This window comes from Meriones unguiculatus, chromosome 20 (genome assembly GCF_030254825.1).
Source record: "Meriones unguiculatus strain TT.TT164.6M chromosome 20, Bangor_MerUng_6.1, whole genome shotgun sequence".
Lineage (NCBI taxonomy): Eukaryota > Metazoa > Chordata > Mammalia > Rodentia > Muridae > Meriones > Meriones unguiculatus.
Genome location: NC_083367.1, coordinates 68,332,058 through 68,352,078, shown reverse-complemented (window position 1 = coordinate 68,352,078; position 20,021 = coordinate 68,332,058). Strand labels below are relative to the sequence as shown.

Below are 20,021 nucleotides of genomic sequence, written 5' to 3'. Positions count from 1 at the left end.
TTGTGCAACAATCTTGCTTCATGTCCAGTGTACATTTTCATATTAGTAATAATGGACAGAGAGATGGTGGTGCTGCTTAGAGCTAATCTGCATGTTCTGTTAGGCACTCTAGGGCATGGGCCATCGTGACCCTTGATTCTTGCAATGTATCACTCCTAAAGGGCCACTGAAGGGCCTCAGGGGAGCTGTGGTTGGGGATGAGCCTCCAACAGGGTAAAGATAACCTAACAGAATAAAACTATTAAAACCTTTTCCCAGATCGCTCCTTCTCAGTACTCTGTGTAATTCTTAAATTACCTGACACAGCCTTTGCACAACTCCTCCTCTATTCTCTTTGGACTCTTTAAGGAAGTCAATATTTATAAGATAGACCATCAAAGCTGGCTCGCAGAACTCTAGTCAAAATTAGAAAAACCACTCCCTCCAAGTACGGTAAAGCCCAAATTTGGAGACAACAGGAGAGCAGGAACTGCAGGACTGTGAAGAGTGAGGGGTGCCAGTGAGCCTTTACAGATGAATGAGGTGACATTAGCAGCAAGAAAACAGGACCACCAGGCAGGGATTGTGCCCCCGAGGCCCCTCTGGACAGGAGAGGGATGTTTGGAGGAGGGCAGTGCTCTAGTGAGGAAATGGGTGGTGGTCAGGGGAAAGCAGCCAGATAGTCCTCACGATTGTTATGAGCTAATCAGACAAAGGTTAGTTTTCATGTTACGCCTTTATTGCTGTTTTTACCAAACCTGGCAGACCATGGAAATTTAGCTTGTCAAAAAAAAAAAAAAAAAAAAAAGGTCTAAAATAGACCTAGCCCTCATATTTAATATCTACCCTAAGAAGTTACAAGAGTGTCAAAAGCCTGAAAGCACTGTTTCTCAGTACACCGTCTGAGGAGGAAGTGTGCACACTTTGATCTTAGAACGAAAGGCCACATGTTGCAAAAGAATGTACTTGTTATTTGACAGGACATGCGAGCAATGTGCGGCGTCCAAGTTTACCGTGGACTTCAAATGGGGTCTAGCACGTCAATGTGTGTGTGTGTGTCTGTCCTGGAGGTCAAGCTTGGAGCCTTGAGAATGCTGGACAAGTGTCCTCCCTGGGAGTTATAGCCCAGGCCCTAGAGCCTCATGTTCTTTTTTTTCTTTGTGTGTTTGTCTCATTTTGTTGTTTTTGAAGATTTGTTGATTTATGCATATAGATGAGTGCTTTATCTGCATGCACACCTGCCTGCTAGAAGAGGGCGTCGGATCCCTGCATACATGGTTGTGAGCCACCATGCAGTGGCTGAGAATTGAACTCAGGACCTCCGGAAGAGCAGACAGTGCTCGTAATCTCTGACCCATCTCTCCAGCCCTAGTGTCATTTCTAAAGCTATTAAATTGCACTGTCTCTAGCAGACACACCCATCACCCTGTACTTTCATACTTTTCTTCTATTAAAACTGATGTTTTGTTCTCTTCTTAAGATTTAGATTTTATCATTTATTTATGTGTCCATGTGTTTCTGTGTATGTGCCGCAAGTGTGTGGGTACAGAGCTCCCACTCGAACACAGTACTTTAATGACAGGTGACCAAACTGGGGCCCGAGGACATGCAGACCTGTGCTCATGTGTGCTGTGTGCTGAGTCAGTACGACATTGGAAAGTCCAACCTAACCCTAACCTGGACTCTGATCCACTGGAGCAGGAGACGTGGGTAGTCATGAGTCTCCCAGAGGGGTGCTGGAGGAGTAGGAATTGCTCTTTACCGCTTGGTGGCACTGAGCCACGTCTCCAGCTCCTGTTCCGTTTGTGACCCCCTCCTCTGTGGACCTAGCCGCTCTGGACTTGCACGTTCCTGCGTGCTAGAATTCTTCGTAGAATTCTTAGAAGTCTTGGTAGAATTCTTAGAAGTCTTGGTAGAATTCTTAGAAGTCTTGGTAGAATTCTCTTCTGTTTTTGTTTTGTTTTGTTTTTTCTGTGTGACGATTTATTTATTTTTATGTGTTTGACGGCTTGCACGTGGCACATCTGCACCACCTGAGTCCGTTGGGCCCACAGATGTCAGAAGCACATGTTCGATTCCTGATACTGGAGCTACCCATGTGATAGCCACCACAGAGGTACTAGGAGCAGAACCTGGAGTCTACGCAAGAACGACAGGTGCCAGCACACTGGACGCATAGCTCAGTGAACACATAAAGACACCTTTCTTCCCCTCTGATTTGTGGAGGGTTGTCATGTGCTCCTGGGTCCTGGTTAGGTTTAGGGTTAGGGGAGGAACAAAGGTCTCCACATCTTTAGGCCCCAGATTTGTCACATAGGTGTCATTAAAGTACTGACTACGTACATTGGGAGCTCTAGATCGTGGGCCCCACTGGCAGCACCCACTTCCCAAGTATCCATGTATCTCAGCATAATTTTAAACTGATATATTTTTAACAGTATCGTTCTAAGTTTGATGTACAGAATCAGCTCTTTCTTCACATAAATCTGACACTTTCTCTAACTTATATAAGCTTTTAAAAATGACTGGAGTCAGAACAACACAAACAAAAACTTAGACCTCCTCCCTGAAGACTGGGAGTCATTCCCAGATGAGACCGACTCGGGATGTAATTTATTCTAACTAACAACAGCTCATAACTAAACAAAAACAGTCTGGCAACTGCAAGGAAACACACTTGGTATCAGAAAAATCCCAAAGCAACACTAATGTAAGTAGCTTTTTAAAATGAGAATCCAGGTCTGATTTTCTCTTTTTCCTGCTTGGATCCCACCCTGATGGAGGAGGAAACTCCCACCTTTTGGAATCTCGCTAACACCAGGCCAACGACAGTGCACACAGATCCCATCACACAGGAAGCTGAAGTCACTGCGACTGCTATTTTTACCTGGTGCTCGGCCATCTGGCTTTCTGGACTCCGGCCGGGCTGGAGGCTCTCACTCAGCTTCATCTCCATGGCCTCCATTTTGGCTGAGACAGACTGGAGCGAGTCTTGGTACTTCTGCTGGCGTTCCAAGGCTTCGTAGAGAGTCCGCTGTTTCTCGCTGATCTGAAAAGAAAGGGGATCTTACCAACGGCTTCCTACTTCTTATCTGGCAGGTTGTGACACTTCTTTCCTCACAGCTTTACCCAAGGGCGTCTGACTGTGTCCTAGATGTGTAACTCCGCAGGTATTTCATAAGACGATACCTAAAGCTGTGGGTGTCTGGCGAGCTTGACCACCGCGACGCTTTAAAGGCTTACCACATTTTTTAAGGTTTCCCAGGAACGCTGCAAGTCGCCCAGCTTGGCAGTCGCTGAAGGCTCCAGTCCTGGCTCATACAAATCTTGGGGTGCAGCAGCGCTGGGGGGAATCCTTGCCGCCTCTGTCTGCAGCCCCTCTGCAGATAGGGCTTGGTAGTACGCAATGTCCTGGGTGGAAAGCACAGTGTCAGAGCGGGAAGGAAAGGCAAGTTCAGCGTGCTTAGGAAACAGTTCTGCATGCAGTGGAAAGACCTAAGACTTACATTCATTGTTGGGTGCTACAAACTCAGTAGGCTAGGACATTTAAAAATAAAGATTGGAAAAAGAATAGCAAAGAGTATTACAATTGCTTTAATATTCTCATCAAGCACATCACTATTTCAAATTGCCAAAACACCTTCTTATTTCATACGTGGTAAAATGGTAATGCAAACTCTTCAGGCAGTAGCTTCTATTTAGCAGGCTTACTTCTCTTTAACCAGCACACCTGTACTTAGCTAGTACATCTCTAGCTAACCTATACTTCTTCAACCAGCACACCTCTATCTGACCAGCACAGCCCTACTTAACCAGAAGACATGCATTTAACCAGTATGCCTCTATTTAACCAGCACACCTCAAGGAACTAACACATTGCTAATTAACCAACATACCCATATTTAACCAGCACACCTCTAATTGCTTAGGGTACTTTTATTCAGCTAGCATACATCTCTTTAGCCACTCTGCATGTACTGAACCAATATAGGAAAAGGATGAGATGTACCTGAGCCTGTTCCCAGAACGTACTACACAACATTGGTTAAAGTTCTGAATAACTATTGAAAAGATTATTTTTTTTAAAGATTAAGTCTAGGTAGAAGCAGAAGGTTTGAGAGTTCAATGCTACCCTCAGCTACATAGCAAGTTTGAAGCCAGCTCAGGCTATAGGAGACTGTCTCAGGACAGAATCAATCCATAGATATTAATTTTGCAAATGAGGCCATATTTCACTATGTGTGAGTGCATTATTCACAAAAAAATAATTGTTTTTAATATTAAATGGCGGGAAAATATAAGAAACTAGTAATGTTAAAGGATCAGCCTATGCCGGGCAGTGGTGGTGGCCGCCTTTAGTCCTAGGGAGGCAGAGGCAAGTGGATGGCTGAGTTTCAGGCCAGCCTCGACTACAGAGCAAGTTCCAGGGTGGCCAGGGCTACACAGAGAGACCCTGTCTTGAAAAGCAAAATAAAAACTAAACGCCCAACACCCATCTATTGATTTCTTGAAAGAACATGGGAAATCGGCAAAGTTAATGTTCAACACTCATGGATTCAACTGTCTTTTAGTTTGCTGTGTTGTATGTCTATTCTATACACACATATATGTATCACATACATATTTCTTATTTTATGATGTCAGTTATTGGACGCCATTGTGCGTCCCATTTTTTCAACAGCATGTGTCTATGTCTGTGGTATGTGAACTTCTGTGTGTTTGCATGTGTGCACTTGCCTGTGGAGGCCAGATGTTGATTTTGGGCATCTTCTTTGATCAGCCTTTACCTTATTTTTCTTCAAAAGAGTCTGCCATTGAGCCTGCAGCTCACTGATCCAGGTAGGCAGGCTGGCCACCGAGTTCCGGGGATCTCTGCCTGCCTGGCGCTAGGATTACAGGTGGGCACCACCATGCCTGGCTTTTACATAGATGCCAAGTCTTGGTCGGCACTTGCTGATTGAACCTTCTCCCTAGACCCCGCGTGTTCAATGGTTCCTTTGTGCATTTCTCTGAGCCTTAAGATGGGAGCAATGTTTGTTTTCTGTCAGCTGCTATTGTAAAGCTCAATGCATTTGCAGCTGCGCTGTTGAGGTAATTACGGCAATTTAAAGCAGGAACTGTGGAAAATCTGCAAAGAAAGGCTGCAGCCACGAGGGCAAACATTAACAGCAGGAAGGAGTCTGGTGTCTGGGGTGGGGCTGGCCTGTCTCGGGCCAGAAGAAGGGCAGGACAGCAGCGTTAGTTCCGACTGGGGATGGGGCACGTGAGCAGAATTTTCCTCTCAGGCTTAGTAATTGAAACAAGTTATACCCATTCTACATACTGGCTCAACATGGAGTAGAAGGTCGCCCCCTAGCCACCCTGTCACTGTTGCTGAAGCTTCCAGCTCAGCCCTAACAGTTACTGATGGCCCAGCCACCTGGGCACTTGTTCCTCCTTATGCCTTTCCCTGGCACCATCTTGATCAATCCAAATTTACTTCCCAGAGTGCATGTGTACATGTGTGTCACACATAAAATGCACACACATGACATACAGTACACAAAACAAATGTAGTAAACATGTACAATACACATACAATTCACGTACACAATATACACATGTGTGGAACACACATACGGTGCATGCTTCATAGCCAGCCCACTTCTTATTTTCTCTATGTTCCTGAATACAGATGTGATGTGACCAGCCAGCTCTCCCCAGAGTTGCTTTGTCAGTGCATTTTATCACAGCAACAAGCAGGTAACTCACACGCCCCTCCCCGCACTTCTGCTGTGTCCACTGCTCCAGGATGATCTGTCCTAAGATCTTATAGGTAGCTGCTGGTTCATTCCTTCAGTGGATCACTGCTGTCGTCTGGATAAAGTCCTGATTCATTCAGGCACCATAAATTCATTTATACAGTCCTTCATGCTGGGAGGGCCCCTCTCACAGCCCTTCCCACTCCAAGTGTTTCCACTTGTCCTGAAACTGCTGCCTCCAGGTTCTCTGCTTCTAGCTGAGAAAGCTTCCCTCCTGTCATCCCAGCATCCTGCCACCTATCTCCCTCACAGGTAATGGGGCATGCCTGAAACCACCTGTCCTGGCTGCTGCCTTGTGGTCTCCATCGCACCCCACTCCACTTCCCCTCCTCAGGCCCCACCAGCCTGTGATCACAAACTTGTGAGCGCCTTAATACTGCCATATGGCGCAAGGCCTTTCACGCTGAGCATGTTCTGTGTGTTCAACAAACAGCAGGTAGGGGCGTCTATAAGGAACCTTGTGCCTAAACTCACTCTGTAGGAATAGGAAGTGATGCAGTAATCTCCCGTACCTATGCCTAGGATCTTGCTCTCAGCCCTTCCGGTGACCACAGTTAACCACAGTCTTGAAATTTTAAATGGAAAACTGCATGATGAGCACTTCATAAAAAGTATACGTTTACACTGATATAAGTGTTCTCTCTGATTGCTGCTGTTGGTAATCTCTTATTTCCCCTAATTTGGAAAATAATTTCGTGGTAGGTGTGTATATATAGGAAAAACCTGTATGTTTCCATCTGTGGACTGAGTATCATCAGGAGCCTCTGAATGTAGGCTAAGGTGGAATTCGATTATTAATGCCACCAATTTATTAAAAAAAAGCCTGGCTTTAAATATCATAAAAATGTCTTAGTCACATATTCTATTATAAATAAAGAAGGCCCCCAAAGAGCTAGAATACAGTTTGTTACAAAAAAAAAAAATTGTCTTTATATGTATATGGCTCATGCCTACGTGACAATTGGTTTCATAGAAGAAGCTGAAAGTCCGTCATCCTTTGCATATGAGTAATATGACTCTGTTGCGGAAGGACCGCCTGAAATCACTGAGTAAATCACTACATAGCCCTGTAAATAACTGCCATCAACCTTACTTGGTATAGTGAGGAATCACCATTTAAAATGTGAAAGACTCTAACTAGCAGTGTTTTCAAAGCAAAGACTCATGACCAAACCTTTGGTAGAGTACAGGGAATCATAAGAAAGAAGGGGAGTTAGTGTGACGGGGAAAGGATAGGAGCTCCACAAGGACCAAATATATCTGGGCACAGGGTCTTTTCTGAGACTGACATTCAACCAAGGACCATGTATGGATATAACCTAGAACCTCCACTCAGATGTAGCCTGTGGTAGCTCAGTAACCAATTGGTTTCCCAAAGTGAGGGGAACAAGGACTATTTCTAACAGGAACTCAATGACTGGCTCTTTGGTCTCCCCACCCCCAAAGGGAGGAGCAGTCCTTTTAGGCCACAGAGGAGGACTTTGCAGCCAGTCCTGAAGATACCTGATAAAAAAGGATCAGATGAATGGGGAGGAGGTCCCCCCTATCAGTGGACTTGGAAAGGGGCACAGTGGAGATGAGGGAGGGAGGGAGGGACTGGGAGGGAATGAGGGATCGGGACACGGCTGGGATACAGAGTTAATAAAATGTAACTGATAAAAAAAATAAAATAAAAAAAGAAAAAAAATGTGATGGTGCACACCTGTGATCCCAGCACTCGGGAGGCAGAGGCAGGTAGATTTCTATGAGTCTGAAGCCAGCGTGGTCTACAGAGAGAGTTCCAGGACAGCCAAGGCTACAAAGAGAAACCCTGTCTCAAAAATCCTTAAAAAAAAGGAAAAAATGTATGTGTTTCAATGTTTATGTGTCTAGGTTAAAACGCCCAAGGAAATAAATCCGGACGTATCTGCCTACAATTCAATTAACACTTTTCTTGTCTTAAAAGTAGTGACGATTAAACATCCCATTTAATGTTCACAATTTTGTGTTGAATGAATTTCCATTTATCCGTGAGGAGCTGAGGAGCTACCCACGGACAGCCAGCTTGGACACTGAAGGGCTGTGATCTCCCGGGACTTCTGAATGGGATAGCCAACTCTTCTGTGGGATCCAGATCGTGGCTCGTGTCTAAGGAGGTGAAGGAGCCAGCAGCACTCTGAGGACACCTTGTTTCTCCTCTCCCACAGTCAGCAGGGAGCACACTGACTGTGAGGGGAATCTGTCAGGTAGCAGAGATCTGCACATGTGCCGTATGAGGCAGTGTATCGGGCTCCTCCTCGAGTACCTGTAGACATTCTGCACAGCTGGCAGTCTAGAAACCGGAGCTCCGGAAGCTCCCCAGTCTCCACACCAATTCTGAAATCTAGTGCATGGCTGCCCACGCTGTCACCTTTTCCCGTTCTGATCTGATTTACACTGTGCATGGGCCAGCCAATGGGATCTTTGGATTCATTTGATTAAACAGCGCCAAGGATCTGTTGGCGATTCATGGTGCCCTGTAAGTCAGGCAGTCTGACTCGGCCCGGGCAAGCCCTGTCTGCTAACTAACAGGATTCCCCCTCTGGATGTTTGCCTAGGAATAGGATTTAATTGACACCTCCTTGTCATAAAAGAGACTCGTTAAAACTAAGACACAGGAAGCCTAATCTACCTCAGTTTAAGATGTGATTATGAGTGATGTCAACTAGTAACAAGAAAAATGTGCATGTGTTTTATCATTACGTACTGGACACACTCATGTGTACACTGAAAGCATTTTCCAAGATGTGGCGCAGAAACAGACAGTATTAGAAGAGGCATACACTTCCAGAGCAGACTGTCTCAAGCTCAGGATTAATTGTTCTACTTGAGAAATTTAAGAATATTGTGTAATCCTTTCAATATACAATCAGCTGACTGTAGTCCATTTCCTCTGACTCTAGTAACATTTGTGACCACAGGAAAGAACATATCATCAAAAGTTGAGTAATTCGTATTTTTAATTCAGAACACGGAAAACAGCTTCCTGAATCTCCCAAGGAGGTCTGAGTGTCTTCTTTTTTCTTGTTCTTGTTAAATTCCTCTTACTACTCGTCATTATTTAATTTTTGTTGACCTTTCTTTTTGAGCAGAAGGCAGAAGGTCTTCGGCTGGACATGCTCAGAGGTGGTTTGTTTTGATTTGATTGGTTAGTTTTGAGACTGGGCTTTTTTCACTCTGTAACCTGAGCTGGAGGGAAACTCATGATGCAGCTCAAGCTGGCTTTGAACCCAGGGTAATCCTACCTCAGCCTCCTAAGTGCTAGGATCACAGGAGTGAGCCACAACACCCAGCTAAGTATGATATCTGATGAATGGAGGAATTAATAACTTCCCTAGAACTGTATCAACTTCTACCAGCAGGCCCTTATATTATCTAAAGATCTTATCAATGTTACCACCCTTTTTTATTTGTATTATCGTTCTCATTCCCACAGGAGTTCCACATTCAATCCTTTGGCTTAAATAAAAGCAATGCGATAGATTTATAGTGCAGCCTGAAATATGCTTGCTCTAATTAGTGGCTTCCTCACAATATTATCTCAGCTCTTGAGCAGTTACATAACTTCTTAGCAACATCATTAAAATCTGTCAAAATTTGTTTTGGCTGAAGACATAGCGCCACTTGTCATGCGTTAAAAGTTTTGGTTATTTTTAAAGTATTTTGCTAATGTCAAATATGTATCACTAATGTTTCGACACATAACTTGGAACATGCTATATTTAGTGTAAGATATGTTAAAATGCAGCCCATAACAAGGTACATCTCCCGTTTATGAAAATCTAATGAAAATCTAATATGAATACAAGGTTTTCTATTAAAGTAAGCTTGGTTGGTGTAACACCACGCTCAACTGAGACATAGAATCATACTATTAGAATACAGTGTTCTCTGTTAGGATACAGTGTTCTCTCTTGGGATACAGTACTCCAGGTCTGTGATTGCTTCAGGAACCTGTAAGACCTTAAAGGGGCCTTCTTTCAGCTTTAATTTGCATGAGAGAAATGTTTCTATCGGGCGATAATTCTCATGAATTAAATCTTGCTCATCTCACTGTCAGTAACTCAGGAGAGGCGGCAACATATGAGACTCATCTTTCGTGACAATCGTAATGAATGTGACTACGGCGCCCAGTGATGTACCCCTGGACCAAATTCAGTGAAGCCCGAGAGTTACACCCACAGACAAGGAGGATGGAAAGTGGATCCACCTAGAGCTCACAGGGAGAAAGGTGGATGGGGTGGTACCTGGTTAAGAGACGCTTCTGTGTTAGCCACGGGTGATGGGGAGCGACAGGCAGGTGGAGAGGAAATCTCACTGTTGGTTCCCTCCTCCCCAGACTCTTCAGTGACAGGTGACAGCAAAGTGTGACAGCGACCTGCAGTCATCTGCCACATAAAATGTAGCCCAGAGGACATAAAAATCAGTTAGCTCCGTTAGCACAAAACCTCAACAGGCACAGCTCAGGATGGTCATCAGTATCCAGCAGGACTGAGACTAATTTACATATTAATTCCGTGTTAGTATTTAAAGGCGAGTGACTATGGTGTTAGAGCTTTTTCTCAAACAGACAGATCCATGGCTGCATGTCCCACCCCAAGAGTTTTGTTGTTGGTTAAAAGCATCTCTTTTTATTGTGTTCGTGTCTTTATAAAATAAGTAGAAATAGCATGAGTCAAACAAGGAAAAGAGTCTGTGAAAAACTTGGTCTACTGTGGCATCTCAAGTTTCAAATATCCTAGGAAGATAAAAGCATCTAAACATCGGTTCTCAACCTGCGGGTCCAGACAAGGACTGAATATCAGATATCCTGGCTACTAGATATTTACATTACAATTCATAACAGTAACACAAGTACAGTTATGAAGTAGTAACAAAAATAATTTTATGTTTGGGGGGTCACCACAACATGAGGAACTGTATTAAAGGGCCGCAGCATTAGGAAGGTTGAGAACCACTGCTTTAAAGTCACACACGGGTTTGGGTTGAGTCACATATTACCTGAGGCTTGGCATAGGTGAGGAAAATACACATCACCAGAAGGCTCTGTAGTTACCAGAACACTCAGTGGATTTTAAATTCCAAAATGTATGGGGAAATAATGGTGCAAAAGGGAGGTTAAATAGAGACTCCTTCTTTTGATCCACAACTAAATTTTGAATTTTCAATTTCCTTATTTTTCTCATAATAGCTTTTCTTCTATTTTTTACCATGCATATATATGTACATGCTTACATATGTGCATATATATATATATATATATATATTCGGCTTGAAAGGCAATTAACTATATGTGTCGTGACTATCACATCCCTGTGGTGTAAAGGAATTATTTTCCAAATAAAGCCCGAAGTGGGTCAGTGTTATTGCAAAATTGCTCATGAATGAAAGGGTGGATCTTAGCCGCCAAACCCAATATTAACAGTCCCAACTGCCACTGTTTACAGGGTTAAAGATCAGCTCTGGTCCCTGGGCAGTCAGTGCAAATGAAGGAAGGGGCTCCTAAATTAGAATATACCCGCTCTGAAGCTAGAAAGAAGTGTAGCGATGGCTCCAGGGCCAGCAGCAGCCAGGCTCCAGTCCAAAGAGCAAAGCTAGCTGCAGGGGCAGACCTGGTCCTTACCATGACCACGGAGGGGTGGGCCGACGGCGCAGGGAGGAGCTCGCGATCCAGGTCCTCGGTCCCTTCCGCCAGCCCGTCGACCTCGGTCACGGTCAGCAGCATGGTGGCATGCTTGGCTTTCATCGTCAGCATCTTGCATTTGGAATTCAAAGAGGCGATCTGCTCCTGGTAGCCCTTGATTTTCTGCGCCAGCTCCTGGGGAAACATTTTCCCGTGTGTGTGTCAGCGCAGCATCAGAAGGAAACAGTAGCAGCGTTCTTCTTCCTGCTGCCCCCAGCCAATGAGAGGCGGAGCCGAGCCCTGAGGCGGTCTGCAGCTGCCGACTGCTGCGCTCCCAGCCCAGCAGGGAGACCACAGAGCAGCCCTGCCCAGTCCCAGACAGCGCTCCCCAGCCTAGCTCGCACTGTGAAGACCCGGCGTGCAGACAGGCCTTGAGCCCTGGCAAGTGACCCTTATGCTATCATGAGCTTCCAACATGAGGGACGGGCTACTTTCTCAAAAATACCTGAAGTCTCTGAAATTTACCAGATGGTTCCTGCCATGGAAATTAGGTCATGTGACGACTAAAACAAACAAACAAAAAAAGCAGCAATTCGCAGCACTTATACTATCTACATCCAAGAGGTGGCAGTCACTTAAGACAGGCTTGCTGGTGTCCATGCCCACGACCGTTGCTTTTCTATTGAAAATCTGAATCTTACATTCGAAATCTATGATGTATATCATAGGTATACAAACTATAGAAATGATCAAACTATTGAAATGATCCCTAAAAGTAGTCTTGAACTCTTAATTTATATGCCAACTGACCTCAAGATAATGTCTTCTCAGGCAATATTCTTTCAGCAGACACATCACACCTCAATCGTTTCTCATAGTTCAAAGCAGAGCTCTAAACTGCTATGCAAATTAGTATCTTCCAGTTTCATTTCGCTATTGAAAAAGTATGATTTTGAGACATAACTGAAACTTCCTGTAACTATCCTATGGACAGCACACAGCTCCTAAAAGGATTAAATACAGATCAGTTCTGGGAGTGGTGAGATTCTGAATATTACAACTATACTTTCTTACTTGCATAAAAAACCACTACAATTGTAAGATATTGAAGTAATATTTCTTGTGTCTTTGACATACTGAAAACATATGTGCTGAAATAGTAACATGAATGCAGGACTCCCTTGCTTTCCTTTTCCTTTTGTGTGGCACCTTGGCCTGAGAAGCTATCCCTTGGTTTTGAGAGAGAACACTCTCTGACTGGAAATCTAAGTGCTAGAAGAGCTGCATCTCTCCTAAAGAGGCCATCAGGCTGGTTGGTTAGAACTTCAGGTCTTTTGCAGGATCAGGGACAAATTATCACAGACTGTCTTTAGTACCCTTAACACTTACTCATCATCCGCCTCTGTGTGGCCTTGTGGTTAGGTAAATCCTTTGGGGATGCATTAAATTCTTGAAATGCATCTGAAACCTAAAGAAGAGCTTTCCTGGCTTTTCCATAAGCCACCTACCCAAGCTTCCCCTTAAGGCACTTAAAAATGTCTTGATTTAGGACCTGCTTTTGTTCTACAATAATAGCATGAAACCATTTCCTCAGGGAAACATGTTATGGGATGGCTATCTGAATCCATGTTCCCAGGCCATGATCGTTCATACTTTGAGCCTCTAACTCCCTTTAAGACAAGACACTGAACATCAACATTTTTTCTTTTTCTTTTCTTTCTTTTTTTCTTTTCTTTTCTTTCCTTTTTTTTTTTTTTTTTTTGTGGGGTAGAAGGCATGGGTTTTTTGTTTGTTTGCTTGTTTGCTTGCTTGCTTTGTTTTGAAAGATATGAGTCTTGCTATGTAGATTTATCTGGCTTTAAACTCACAATCTTCCTGTTTCAGCCCTAGTGCTGGAATTACTGCCATGTTCCACCTGAATATCAGGCCAGACATTAACATTTTTAAACAATAGTGTGTGTGTGTGTGTGTGTGTGTGTGTGTGTGTGTGTGTTACATTGTTACAAGGTATTTGATTATTGTACATAGAAAACCCAACTGTTAATATGCCAGCTTCAGTGGCTGTCAGATGCAGTTAGGTGTGTCTGGAGGAGAAGCAGCTTGGGTGTGCCTGTGAGAGCCTCCACTGATAAGAAAGCAGAAGAAGGGGAAGTCACCGCCTGCTTTAAGGCTGGTTGCTTAGGAGAGGTCTGGTGGAAGGAGTCCCCCCACCATGATCGACATGGGTGCAGAGGAGGAGGTAGATACTCGTATATGGCAACTGGACCTTTGAGAGCTCTCTGTCCTGGCTTGGAAGAGCCCTCGTGGAAGGAGCTCAGAGGAAGAGACAGGGATTTCTCTGTGGGCTTGCAGAACAACAGACGGGCAGCTGGCAGGACAGGGTAGAACAGAATTCTAGGAAATAGAGTTAAGGAGCCCGCATGGGTTTGGAGGAGTTCAAGAAAAAGGTAGACTAGCTAGGTAAAAAAAAGCAAAGCAAAGCAAAGCAAAACAAAACACGGCGATTTCTGGGGAGTCAGCAGTTTAGTTATAGAATCAGGCTTGTAAATATATGTATTTTTTGTACATAGTTAAGATAAAATTACCTCACTGAGCTAGCAGGTTTTTACCTCAGTTTATGCCTTTTGTGTCTGTATTGGTACAAATATTAGAATAATTTAAAAAGACAAATATTACACTGGTTATGCAGTGGGCTGCTACTGTTTCTCAGTCTCTGTTTCTGCCCTCCCACGTGAAAATGAGCAGGGGTGGGGGAAGTCCAGCAGAATCGAGCCAGCAGCCTGTCATCTAGACACAGTTCACTGTGGGAATTAAAACAAAACAAACAAACAAAAAACTGAAAGTCTAATTTACACTCCTGCGGCTAAAAATACTAATTAAATCTAAGCATTTTGTTTGTTTGCTTGCCTTTTTTTTTTTTTTTTTTTTAGGTGTCATGCCTCCGAGAGTGAAGCCTGGGGATCCCACGAGGTCCGCAGAGTCAGACTTAGCTTTTGCCCACCCTGTGGCTACAGGCATCTGACAGTTCCACCCTGCTGCACCCCACAAGCTCATGCTGACCTGACCTTTTCCAAAACTTATAAAAGGCATCTGTGACCTTTGTTATTACTGCCGCCAGGACCTTGATTTACTTGGTCTATCGGAATCTACATGCCATGGTCAGCCCAGGTGGTGGCCTCCTCCCGTGAACACTGTCTAGTCTCTCTAGACTAAGGCAAATCCAGTCACTAAGACAGAGCCAAGTGGGTCAATGAGTTATCCCTTTTCAGAAGAGAACAAATGCATGTGCACGTGGGCTGGACATTTCCACAAACGATTCTAACAGTGGGTTCGCCAGGGCCCATGTTCCCTGCAAAGAAAGCAACCCTCTGGGCGGCCTCCTGTCCTCAGGAGCACGGCTTTTGTGTGAGCTAGAAAGCTAAGAAGCCGGAGCATTCCTGTATGGCTTCAAAGTAGCTGGGCTTCGTTTTTGTTTTTTCAAATGGAATGTGCCTTTTGAAGTTATTCAAAAATTAAATGAGCATTAAGAGTGCATTTGTAACTGTAGTGGACTCTCCTGAAATTCAATAAAAATGATCAAAAAATACAGGAAACAACCTATATCCCGATTTTTATGTTAGTACCACTCAGGCCTTCTCCGCTTGGCACTTCCCTTCCTGTGTTCGTCTTTTCTGAGCTTCATATTTACATGAGACATCATCTAAGCCGCAGAATGAAGCTAACAAGTGTCAACCAGGAGAAGCTGTGACAGGATCAGGCAGGTCACTGAGTCTCCTGGTGACTCTGCAAAAAGGTGACTCTGAAACCTTGCCTTGAACTTCCTTCCTCTTTTTATGATGATGTTACACACACACAATCTCTGTTCCAATAAAAAAAATCACCTAAATAATGAATTGATCAGCATTATATTTGGCAGCGCAAGAGATCACTTTCTTAAAAGTAGCTGTTTTATTAGCCTTCCTTCCTTCCTTCCTTCCTTCCTTCCTTCCTTCCTTCCTTCCTTCCTTCCTTCCTTCCTTCCTCTTTTTCATTTAGCTCTCAAGGGAGAGTGAATTGACCTAATAGGAAATGTCAGATCAGGAGAGGAAATTCTCTGCTGAATGTCACCAAGCTTTGTCACTCTGGAGCTGTGAGACCTGAGACCAGGAATACGAAGGACAAGGAGAGGACACATTTGACAGGAGGAGCAGCTGATGATTCCTGGTCTTAGTGAACAAGCATGAGCCACACTTTAAAAGAAGGCCATCGGCACAGCGGACATTAGCTCTTTGGTCTTTGATCTGTTTGCATGCTTGGGGTGCTCAGTGAGACAGACATGAGCAGCTCATAGAGGCTGAAGAATACAGGAGAATACATGTGTTACCAAGTCAGCAAAAACCACCTGCAGAATGCAGAAAAAGCTAGAGTGCTCTACAGGAACCAAGCAGGCTCCTGCAGGACTAGGGGCCTTCTCCCCCAGCCACTAAATCAGTGCTTCCCAACCTGTGGGTGGCAACGCCTTTCAGAGTCCAACAACCCTCTCACAGGAACCATCCAAAAACACAGATATTTACATTATAGTTTACAAAAGCAGCAAAGTTACAGTTATGAAATAGCAGCGAAAATAATTGCAGGGCTGTAGCTCACCCAGCATGAGGAGCTGTACAAATGGTCACAGCATTAGGAGGGTTGAGAACCACTGCATGAAATGAGACAGTGTCCAGTGCTCAGTGCTCTCACTCCACCCTCCCGTCTGTCTCACCTCGTGCCGACAGATCTGTGCCTGCAGCTCCTGGATGTTACTGGTGGCCACAGGTCTGTCCTCGATTTCTCTGTGTGCCCCATCTATCAGCTGCTGAAGATGCCTCATCTCCTGCTCGCACTGTTCGTACTGCACCACAGCCTCCTTGGGGGGAAAATGAGAATGTGGTGTTTGTTTTGTTTCTGTTTCTTTGAGACAGGGTTTCTCTGCGTAGCCTTGGCTGTCCTGGAACTCACTCTGTAGACCAGGATGGCCTCAACTCACAGAGATCTGCCTGCCTCTGCCTCCCAAGTGCTGGGATGAAAGGTGTGCCCCACCACTGCCTGGCTGAATATGTTTTTCTATATCAGTTCTTGGGTGGCTTTGCCATAAATGTTACCTTCTGTTCCCCGTGTCCAGGAAATAAAAAAGAGGGGGGTAAAGTCATTTTAGATGGCACAAATCATCAACTTTCACTTAAATACATCTGCTTTATCTTTCTGAAATATTATAATAGAATTATTAATGAAATCAAAATAGGGGAGCAGTTAGGATTCTCTCTGTTCTGACTACTTAGATTGTCCTGAAGATGAGCTGCCAGGACATTAGGTTTCCTTCATCTCTCTGCACAAGAGAATTGGCTAAGGGGTTGAGGAGACGGCTCATTGGTTAAGAGCCTGCCACACAAGCTTAAACAAAAAGCCGCATCTGTAACCAGCATTAAGAAGTGAGGGGTCAGGATCAGGAGGCTCCCACAGCTCACTGATCAGCTTAAGCAAATCTACTAGCTCTGGTCCAACAGAAGACTGTCTCAAAAGTAAAGGAGAGGACAATCGAGGAAGACACTGACTGTTGACCTTTAGCCTTCACACACGTGCACATGGACATGAACCCCCCACATGTACATACTCACACTATCAATGTACACACACAAAAATGCAAACCAAATTTTAAACAATGCTAGATAGCAAGACACCAGCCAAGAGCTTCAGTCAGAGATAATATCAACTAAACATGGGCTGTAGCCTCAGGACTCAGATCTCTAACACATTACAAGGTAATAAATATCAAAGATGGCTGATCAAATGAGCACTCGGGGTTTTAACGAGATACAATTATTTGTAAAGCAGGTGAATATTATTTAAAAGGAGAGACAATAAGCTCATTTCTTCATGAAAATGATTCTTCTCTTATTACCCCAAAATATGAAAGGCTAAGTTTGGATGTATGTAGGGCAAAAAAAAGTACAAATTGGATGAAATATGAAAGTAATTGTGTAATATAGAACAGCAAACCCATATCATCAGTCTCTAGATTCTTTTCAAGTACATATATAACCACATACAAAAATTAATGTATATGAATCACCTTTATATTAAAAAAAAAGAAGAAAACACAGACAATTTTCACTAAAGGGTAATATTTAGAGAGCTTTCCCGGACCTTTGTGGATGATCCACGTAATAGAACCTTAATCTCTTGATTTTATATAACTACACCAGACTGTCAGATTTAGCATGCTGGGTGTTTTGATGGCTGAGCCCACACAATGCTAAGAAAAGCAGCCCATGACTCATGTGTGCTCGCTCTGCTGGCGTGGGCGCCGCTGGCTGAGCTTGCTTCACAGCACGGCTGAACCTGCCTGCATGACGTTGTACTGCTGGATGGCCGTGTGCTGCAGCTGACTGGCCTCCTCCTGCAGCCGCAGGGCCGCGTGGCACAGCGGTAAGCTGGCGACCACATCCTCGGGGATCCGGAGAGCGCTCTGGCAGAGCTGCACGGCTCGCACCTTCGGCTTCAGGGACTCCATCTCAGACAGCAGATGCTGAAAGGGACCATGTTGGAGTGGAAGCCTTTAGTGTTGCATCGTGGGTTATATAAACAACGACATTCTCTGAATCGTAGCTATCGGGCAAACAGGGTTTGCAAGGAATTCGTGTTCTAAACAATGCATTGTGTTAAAGCTGTCACTGGGCTTAGAAAACACGTTTCTCTTTATCCTATTTTTAAAAAATAGACACCACCATCCCATTCATCCTAAATTATCGTGGGGGGTTGATAATGCACATGTGCATTTGACTTCCTATTTGCAGGGAAATGATGGGGATTGCACATAAATGTATGTGTAAGGAGGTCAGAGGTCAGCAAACTCGGCTAACAGCTCTCTGGCCCAGAGCTTTCCAAGTGGGGTAAGCTGCGTAGCCAGTAAACCTCAGGGATTCTTCGGTTTCTTTCTCCCATGCACTGGGGTTTTAAGCACAGGACACCCTGTCTCATTGTGCTGTTTTTCTGTCAGAGGCTCTCACTATGTAGCCCTTGCTGGCCTGGGCCTCATGTCACTTGGGTGGGCTTGTCTGCCTGCCCTTCCCTCCTAACTGCTGGGATTGGCCATGCCCAGGGTTTTAACATGAGTTCTCCAGATCCATTCCTGTGATCTGAGAGCAAAAGCTCTGGTGACTGGGCCATTTCCCCAGTCCACCCTAAATTCTTTCTGCTCACCTGTCGATGCGACAGCTGCTCCTTGAGACTGAGGCGCCCCACTTCTGGGGAAGCCAGAATTGTCTGGGCCTGTTCCAAAGCCGCCTGTAAGTTTCTCAGCTCGCCTTCAAACTTTCTCATGTCCTGGGGAACAAACCCGGCAAGAACGTCAATTCAGTGACCTTGAAGTTCGAGGTCATAGCTGAAGAACCTATCTCATCGTGGGTGGACACTTTCTCCCCTTGAGCATGCCAGTTGTCTGCTTGCTCATTTGCTTTTTACCTTGGCTGCATCTTGGAGACTCTGCAAACGACCTCTGAGGGTCTGCCGCAACTCCCCAGTCTCCCGTCCTGACTGTGCCATTTGCTGTGACAGTTTTTCTGTACAGTACACATTGGCAAGGCACTGCACTTTCTCGGCCATCTCTTCCAGGTCACTGTCGATTTCTTCAGATTCTTCCAGCAGTGTCTAGAGTGAAGCATTGATATTTGTGAAACTGACAGGTAGGTGGGGATATGGGTATGCATAGAAATGCAGATTTGCATATGTGCAGTGGAAAGGCCAATGGGCTCAGAAGAGGTCAGGGAGAACTAAGCTGTAGCACACACTTGGCCTGCATGCCATGTGGGCTTTTATGAGCATGGTACAACGTTTGACCGTCTCACCCCGTAAGCCCACTTACAGGCTGTACATTGTCATCCTGATGGTATAGACAAAAAGGTCAAGTCCGGGAACCTTAATGGCTTACAAAGGTCACTTGTTATTGCGTGTGGGACTTGCTGGTCCAGGCTCTCTCACACCCAGGCTGCCTCCTCACGAAGCAGGACGTGAGATTCCAGCAGCTGTGATGCTTGAACACATGTGTGTCTTCATCACACCTCTGGGCCTGCATTTTCCCACATTTATACTAAAACATGTAGACTTCACGAAAGCCTGAGCTCTCTGGGGAACAAAGGCGATGACAGGAGGAGTAAAAATAGGGAGGGCAGGGGGTACGGCACCCAAATGCTAGCTCACAACTGCCTAGTACTCAAGTTCCAAGCACCCCAACTCTATCTTCTTGTATCTACCAGGTCTTCAAACTCACACATATAAAATGAAAATTAACAAATCTTAAAGAATAAAAAGGGCAGTAGGAAATAAAATTTCAATATTATTATATACATGCATAAAAGGGAGTTGTTTAGCTCTGTGATCTCTTCAGATGTGCATAGTGGCTTATGCCTGCAGTCCCAACACTCAGGAGTGCAGTGAGTTCAAAGCCAGGATGGACCACGTACGTAATAAATTCTAGGTGTGGCATGGCTATGCAGCAAGATGTCATCTCAAAAACTGAAAACCACCATGAAAATCTTCAAGATTGCTTTTTCTGAAACTTATAGTATGTTCCACTATATGCAAAT

General features: G+C 44.6%; 1 protein-coding gene across 14 annotated transcripts in view; it reads right to left on the bottom strand.

The window, feature by feature from the left end:
• The window catches only part of Syne1 (spectrin repeat containing nuclear envelope protein 1), a 459,455-nt gene that overhangs the window by 152,607 nt on the left and 286,827 nt on the right, over positions 1-20,021 (bottom strand). For 13 of the 14 annotated variants that reach the window (XM_060373516.1, XM_060373529.1, XM_060373530.1 and 10 more), the window contains 8 exons: positions 18,901-19,086; positions 18,640-18,762; positions 17,783-17,965; positions 16,163-16,306; positions 11,422-11,616; positions 10,046-10,186; positions 3,223-3,390; positions 2,867-3,028 (listed from right to left, as the gene is read on the bottom strand). In XM_060373516.1, the coding sequence (XP_060229499.1) occupies positions 2,867-3,028; positions 3,223-3,390; positions 10,046-10,186; positions 11,422-11,616; positions 16,163-16,306; positions 17,783-17,965; positions 18,640-18,762; positions 18,901-19,086 (1,302 nt within the window). The remainder of the gene's footprint in view (positions 1-2,866; positions 3,029-3,222; positions 3,391-10,045; positions 10,187-11,421; positions 11,617-16,162; positions 16,307-17,782; positions 17,966-18,639; positions 18,763-18,900; positions 19,087-20,021) is intronic. The other variant, XM_060373526.1, reaches the window with a different exon arrangement.